Genomic DNA, 7,837 nt, shown 5'->3' with positions numbered 1-7,837 from the left:
TTTATTTCCACAGTGATATATTCTCAAACTCTTGCAATATCTTGAGCTTTGAGTGTGTCAGGGAGCAGGAGACCCAGATTTCTTTACATAGATGTGATATAAATGAGTTTTCATATGCTCTGAAGTTGCCTTCTGCCCATGGTTGATGTAACTTGACCCTGGTGTCCGTGGGAGTAGGAGTTTTTTCAAAAGTATCATTTGCTTAGGATGCAATCAAATCCTCTGACCCTAAACCCAACTACACACAACCTTTCCAGTTGAAGTTCAGTTGTCTTCCAGAATTTTTGCCATGTTACTGTGGAAACTTGCAGCAATTCTCCTTTTCTGGGGCTGTGCATGACAGATTGGGAGACTCTCTTTTCCTTTGCCACCTCTTCATAAAGCTGAACAGGGCTTGAAACTCTTGCTGGTTTTGTCCTAATTTTTGTTGCATGCTGTTGACACGTACAAATATAGGGAAAGGGAAAAATGAGGTGAGCATGAAATGAGATGTATTTAAACAGGGTGCCTGCTAGTACCAGAGAAATAAGGGGAGTGAAAAAATAAGCCAGAAACCTGAGATGCGGAAAATGGCGCACTGCACATCCTGTTTCTGTTCAGACAATTCTCCTTCCTGATGAACATGTTGCTGTGGACAGAGGTTACAAAAGGTCTGTGGTTCCATGTCCTGCCAGAGCTTTAATCCTGCCCAGAACTGCACACTATACTTTGATGGAGCATACCTGGTCAATAGCTATAGCTCAGTACTTATCCATGCAGAAAAGTTTAATTACTTAAACTGTACAGTTTTAGGTAGTTAAAAATTTTGGCTGTTTCCTTTCTCTGCCCTGGCAGAACATTCTCATTCTGGAATGCCTTCTTGCTTTAATTTTACACACCAAGGTAGCGGAAGCCAAGCAGCTATTTTAGCCTTTCCCACATCTACTTGAACAAAAGCAACAAATTAGTGGATTGCCACCTGCAGCTAATTACTGCTGCTGCCAAATCTGCTGCCCCTCTCCTAATAACAAGCAGAAAGAAATGTGGTGCTTTAAGCTTAGATGGTAGCAGGCAAGAAGTTGGTCAGCAGCACATCCCGGTCTGTATTAGCAGCAGTGTAGCCAGCAGATGGGGGAAGGGGGTCATCCCCTCACTTCATCCCTTGTGAGACCACCTGTGCAGGTTTTTGTCCAGCTTTGGGCCTTGCAGCATGAGAGACATTGACAGATTAGAGCAAGCCTAGCAGAGGCCACAGGGTTTGTCTGGGGCTTCACACCTCTGTGGGGTTGCATTAGTGTGGCTGTAACATTCTTAAGTTATGCTTCAATATGTGCTGGTATTTCTGTGTGGATAGGTCACTGATGTCTAATCCTCCTGGTTTGGAATATGGAAATTGCATGGGATGTGGCAATTTTGTGTTCTGAAACAGCTGATGTGACTAAAAATTGTGTCCTGGCCCTTCTGAGCCTTGCCTGTGCAAGAGGAGCTTTGTTCACTTCAATTTGGGAGGCTGTATGTTAAGAGAGAGGCTGCTGTTGACAGCTAACACTTGCAATATAGAAGAAAGTAGCAGCAGTTAAATGGAGTTTTTAAACTGGTGGTTTATTTACTTTTTGTTCACCCAATTTTAAAATCTATATATACACATAATGAAACCACACTTAAACTGTAAAAACGTGGTAGTATGGTTGCAAAGCTGAAAGTAAAAGCTTATAACACTGTTTACCTTTTTGCTCTTGTTTTATTTTTAGGATTTCTTCTTTTATTCACTAGTGTATGATCCTCAACAAAAGACCCTGCTTGCTGATAAAGGAGAAATTCGAGTTGGAAACAGATACCAGGCAGATATAACAGACTTACTAAAAGAGGGTAATTTCTGTAATTTATTTAAATTGTCAAGAGTTCATGTTGAATGTGGCCACTTCTCTGTGCAAGGCCTGCCTAGGTGTGGGAGATGGTTTCCACTGCCAGGCCATGTGTGCAGCAGTGGCTGGCTTTGTGGAGGCTGTTGCCCACTGAAGGCAATTAGTTCTCTTGCAAATGGGTCTTTAAATGGGCATTGGTCCAAATCATAAAAGTTGTTGAAATAAATTTAATTAATGGGCTCTCTCGGAGCTTGCACTCTTTTTATTAAGAGATTTCAGAATTTCCATGGGAAACACAAATTTCCATCACATCTGTAAAGCCTTTTGTGTTTTTAATCAAGCCTCACTTCCCTATAAGAGCCCCTCCCAAATTACTGCCAATTAAATGCTGTCTGCCCTCATCAATTTGCCCATTACTGCTGGGTGCCTTTTCCCTGGAGCCTTCTCCCCATCCCAGTGTTGGCTGCCAGCCTAGACTTCTCACCTGAAGAACAGGCAAGAGGAAGAATTTGCTGGCTGGAGCATGCACTGAGACTTCAGCCTGCCCCCACTGTGTCATGGAGCAGTGGGACCATGAGGAGCTGAGGACAAGGGAGAAGTAGCAGGAACCAGGAATATTTATCAGATAGTAACTAACTTTAGATTTGTCTCTGCACTACCCTACAGATCCTAAAGTGGGTGGAAAAACTGAGAGGGATGAGGAGTGTTGGCATCTAATTGTCCTTTCCTGAGCCCTGTGTAATGCAGAGGGAAAGGTCTGTCCATAAGCTTCTCCTAGGAGAGAGAGGGTTGTGACCTGTGTTGGGAAGACCACATCCAGTCTGGATGGGCCAGGATGTGGAAGCAATGATGTGCTTCTGTCTTTGCTTAGAAGCTCTTCTGACACCGTTAGTCTCATGTTAAGACAGGCGAAAAAAAGGATCAGGATTCTTGTTTAATTTGTCTATGAAACCAGTATTTGTTCAACAGCTGGGCAAGTCTCCTAAGTGAGGATGAACTAATCTGAAAGGCATCCTGTTCCCTCAGTGGGCCAACATGGGGCTTCAGAGAAGGATAATTGCCAGATGTTTTAAAGGAAGCAGAAAGAAAAAAAGTCTCAGTAGCTCCTGTATTTTGCCAGGGTATTCTGGCTTGTTTAGACTCTGGAAAATGAAGTGTGTCTGATACCATGGTTTCCCCTCTAGAAAGCAGCTGAGATGGGTTGAACCAGCTACTCTTTGCCTGCTCAGAGCAGCTTGGAGTGTGTCTGTTTTCCTGGAACTGCTGCAAGATAAAGGAGGAAGACAGACAAGCTGGGGAAAGAAACTGAAATGTAACTGTCTAGTTTGGAGAAAGATGCACTCTGTTTTCCGTGGCATATCCTCTGACACCAGTTTGTGAAAATCTGATTGCCCAGTTTGGATGAGCTGTGTTGCTGTGTCTGTCAAGCTGAAATTGTCACATACAAATAAGTGAGTGAAATTTTCACAGTGGCCTGTCAGGCAGAGTAACTGAGATGGGCTAACAGTGACATTACTGTGAGATAAAAAAAGAATCTAGAAAGTACTCATATTTTAAAAGAGCCATACTAAATACTTCTGATTTGTTTTTCAACCAGGTGAGGATGATGGAAGAGATCAGTCAAAACTTGAAACAAAAGTCTGGGAAGCCTTTAACCCACTAGTAGACAAGCAGATAGACCAGTTCCTGGTGGTAGCACGGTAAGAGTATTTCACCTCTCCTTTGAAGAAGTAGGCATAACTCTTCCAAGCACTTTCTTGGGTTCTTTTTTGTTTTATGAGCATGCATGCTGGTTCTGGTTGCTTGATTCACTTGCTGCATTTTAAGATGAGGTACATTTTACATGCCTTCATAGGAACAGCATGACTTTAGGAACAGCTCCTCAGATTTACAACTTGGTTTCATAAAAGCAGAGCAAGTTGCCTGTGAAAATGATCCTGTAGTTGGTGGGGTTTTTCTAATACTTTAGTCAGCATGCAGAAGACTTAGTGAATTAAATTCTTGGCAGTTCTTTGCTCTGTCCATTTACTGCTTTTTTCAAAGCCAGTGACACTTTAACATCCATTAATGGTTTGCTAAGAATTCTGGTAAATGCTTATGATGAGCTGAAGATATTTTCTAATGCTTAGATTCCAGGAGGTAGGCACAATAAAATAAAACCCTGCAAACCTCTACTGATGTTTTTATTTAAGCCCAAAGCAATCTTTGTCGATCAGCTCTTCCTTTATAAAAGGTTCTTGAACTAATTCATTGGTATCCATGTCTATAAACAGAAGCCTCTATTAAATTTTAGGCTCTCATAGCAATTGATGACTGAATTATTTAGGGAAAAAAATACATAGTAACACTCTCCAAATTCTCTGTGTTTTAGGTGATACTTTTATAGATGAACCCTGGTTCTGTCTGCCTTTTTTTTTCCCTTCCCCCTCTTGGGTTTTCACGTGGTTTAGTTTGTAGTGACTGTGGAGCTGCTTTGTGATGGGTGTTTCCATCTTCTGGTGGCAGAGCTGGTTTGAGTGGCTCTTTCTGGCAGTCAGTGCTGCCCACTGGGTTTGCTGCTGCAAGGTGCAGGCTGTAATGAGAATCACTGCAAAGATGAGTGCAGGAATTGCTTCTGTTCAGAATCAGCAAAGCGTTCCAGTTTATAATTAGTTCACACATACAGAAGTATCAGTTCAGCTGAGGCTGGGCTCGGGGGAGTTGTGGGGCAGGGATAGTGACTGGGAGACTGGGAGGAGGGTGAGGTGTGAGTCACCACAGACACTGATGGGGGAGGCTTGTTTGGATTTTGGCCAAAATTAGATGTTTGATGACAACTGCTTCTCAAACATTTACCTTTCCTGCTCCTGCACTGCTTGGCACCAGTGTGTTTCTCTGTGCTCTCAGCTGCTTTGGGGAAGTGACCTGAGTGGAAGGGGAAAACCCAACCCACCTATTTTGTTGTTGTAGTTGCTCAGAGGAGTTCAGCTCCAGTTCACTGTGCAGCAGCACAAGTGTTGCGCCCATGTGGTGTAGCAAGCAAGCGGGGGAGTAGGAATTTTGAGAACCAATGCTTGTTATAGGTTTCTCCAACTAATTTCTTTAGGAGTAAGGTGAAGAGCATGGGGCTTGTGGTCTCAGATGCAGAGATGATGAGTTGTGAAGTATTTGAGAATTGCTGTTATGCTGGCTTTATGAAATATATATAATACAATGTTAAGTTGTAAAATAACATTGTTTCAAATTTTCTGAAACTTTTAGAAAAACTCTTTGGTTGCTGCATTTTTTGTCTGATCTTGGCATCTGTCTCTGTACCTTTTGGACAGTGCAGCACTGCTCTTTGCCATTGTGAAGAAGATTATTGTCATTCATAAAGCTTGCTTGTGCTCTGTTCCCCTTGCAGCTCAAGTCTGTTGGGAGATAAGGGATAAGGGAGTAGCTCAAAACTCCCCATTGGTGACCCCTGAGTCTTTCTCTGTTTCCTCGGCCATGCCTAAGCCTCTTCAATCATATGGACTAAGTAAAGTGCTCTCAATAACAAACCACATTTGGAGAGAATGGTCTCTGGCTCAGAATGAGCGCCAAACCATGTAATCTTGTAACTGGGAAATGGAGTCTGCTCATCTCAGAAAGTGCTGGCTGGGTGTTTATATTTATGCTGGGTTTGCACGCGAAGTTAACGCTGTGTTTAATTCCTTTCAGGTCTGTTGGTACTTTTGCCCGAGCCCTGGATTGCAGTAGTTCTGTCAGACAGCCAAGTTTGCACATGAGTGCTGCAGCAGCCTCCAGGGACATCACACTGGTAAGATTTTCTTTAGAGGACCTTAAGTTTGTGAGAGATGCAAAATATTCACCTCAGCATTAACAGTTGGCAAAGAGGAAGGGACAGATGGATTGTAGTTGTGGCTTGCTGTGAAGCAGACCCTGCTTTTGTAAAGGAATCCTTTAGTTACAGATGAAGTAACTTCTTCTGGCCTTGTGCCTCTTGTGATCCATCATGGATAATACTATGAGGCAATTTTTTTTTTTTTGCTTAGTTTTATTAAAATAGTCTGATGACATGCTTGACAGCTCATCCCTTGCACGGGCTCAGTAGCTCTCTTGAGAAGAGCACAAATTATTGTCTGCCTGTCTGTAATGTTACAATGCCAGAATGCCATTCTTCATCACTTCCCCAACACCAGATTGTCACTGGCATCCTTGGGTGAGATTGACCAAGGATGTCTGGGGGAAAAGCTTGTGGTCAGATAAGAAATGTCAGTTGATACTGTTCTCTTTGACTGCCAGTTTAGAGTGCCTGAGGAGTAGTGATATTGTTAACATTTCATAATCATGAATATTGCTGCGTAGATTGAGGAAAGGGAAAAAACTTGAACTTTTATGGTACAGAAAGTTTAATGAAAATTTGAATAAAATATCTGACGTCTCCAGAGAACTGTTATTAAAGCCTCACCTCATTACTGGAGTAATGTAAATTTCTACGTAGAACAAATTCTAGTCTAGAACAGTGTAGGTTAATTATGCACATACACAAAACTGGTATGATGAAAGGCAAATAACATCCTGATTAAAACTGCAGAAACGTGGAAATAAAGCCAAGCTTTCATTTACTAATAGCAATTCCTCCCTCTCAGCATGTTCTCAGCCCTTATAAATCACAAGTTGCAGACAGCCGTAGCTCGGCTTTCTGAGGAGTAATTGCCCCTGAGAGTCATTCTTTTTTCCTATTCAGCTGTGATGTGTGACTTAATGTGAATCTTTGTTGAGGTTTCTGCCCTTTGCGGGGGGATGTATACATGTGTTGCTGCTCTTGTTTTTCATATATGAAATTTTTGTGGATTATTTGACAAAGAAAATACATGGCTATGTCTGTGAGGAAACGCCCTTGGACCTCTTATCTCCATGCCCCGTCTGGGGATGGTAGCTCAGTCCTGGGGGGAGTGGATCTATCCTGTGCATCTTCTCACCAGCAGTGCTGCAGTGGTGCTGCTGGTGAGGAGCTGATAGGAATAATTGATACACAAGAGCTTGTGCTCCACAAACCTCACTATTAATGAATGTTAGGTCTGTACACTGACAGCTGCAGTCAGTGTGAGGTTGGAACCAGCTTTTACTGACTTTTCCTTAGGTACAGAATACCACACCTTCACATCTCAGTGCAGAATTTGTCATTGCTATTTCACTGTTGAACATTTTTCCCCCCAGATACTTGTCCTAACGTTTCTTTCTCCTTTCCAACCCCCTAGTTCCATGCTATGGACACTTTGCACAAAAATGTCTATGACATTTCCAAGGCAATCTCTGCACTTGTGCCACAAGGTGGGCCAGTCCTGTGCAGAGATGAGATGGAGGAGTGGTCTGCTTCAGAGGCAAACCTCTTTGAGGAAGCACTAGAAAAATATGGAAAAGATTTCACTGACATTCAGCAAGATTTTGTAAGTATATAAAAAGGTGCCCTTGTGGTGACCAGCTCTGACTGGTGGCAGAGCTGGCTTGCAGCTTGTCTAAACTGTGTTCTTCATTGTGTGAGCAAGGGGACTTTGAACTGGAACCTGTGTCGTGCTGTGAAGTGGGGAAAGGGAGACCTCATACTAGTGACAGCCTGGTGTACAGTCAGAATTTCAAATCACAGATGATAGTTTTTCCTGTAGAAACGTTAATTTAGGATCATCTGTTCCACTACAGCCGAGGGAGGATGTAGGAAACTGTTGTGACAGCCAAACTGCTCTAGAGTAATTTGTGTTTGAAGGAAGATAAGTATTCGGCCTTCTGAAACGTGAAAATGTAGTCACCTTTACAATGTGGTTTCAGAAAGGGCCTTTTGAAAGTTTTCAAAAGAAATCCTGGGCATCCAAGGGAAGTGTCCTGTAGTTTGGCCAAAGCACCACCCTAGGTGCTCAGCCTGCAAATTGAATGGAGCACTGTAAGAAGAGCCAAGTTTCACTGTGTCATTGTTCAGATGCTCTGGAACAAAACAAGTAGTTTCAGTGTTGTTTGTCCTGTGCTCTAATCTA

At 42.7% G+C, this 7,837-nt stretch overlaps 1 protein-coding gene across 1 annotated transcript in view; it reads left to right on the top strand.

Annotated features, from left to right (window-relative positions):
* Positions 1 to 7,837, top strand: part of MTA1 (metastasis associated 1) — a 61,361-nt gene that overhangs the window by 14,398 nt on the left and 39,126 nt on the right. Inside the window, 4 exon segments of the mRNA XM_005426705.2 lie at positions 1,731 to 1,848; positions 3,442 to 3,544; positions 5,526 to 5,625; positions 7,070 to 7,258. Of these exon segments, the coding sequence (XP_005426762.1) occupies positions 1,731 to 1,848; positions 3,442 to 3,544; positions 5,526 to 5,625; positions 7,070 to 7,258 (510 nt within the window).

The sequence above is a fragment of the Geospiza fortis genome, unplaced genomic scaffold (genome assembly GCF_000277835.1).
Source record: "Geospiza fortis unplaced genomic scaffold, GeoFor_1.0 scaffold5, whole genome shotgun sequence".
NCBI classification, from domain to species: Eukaryota; Metazoa; Chordata; class Aves; order Passeriformes; family Thraupidae; genus Geospiza; species Geospiza fortis.
The sequence above is the reverse complement of the archived record's forward strand: the minus strand, read 5'-3'. Positions and strand labels throughout refer to the sequence as shown.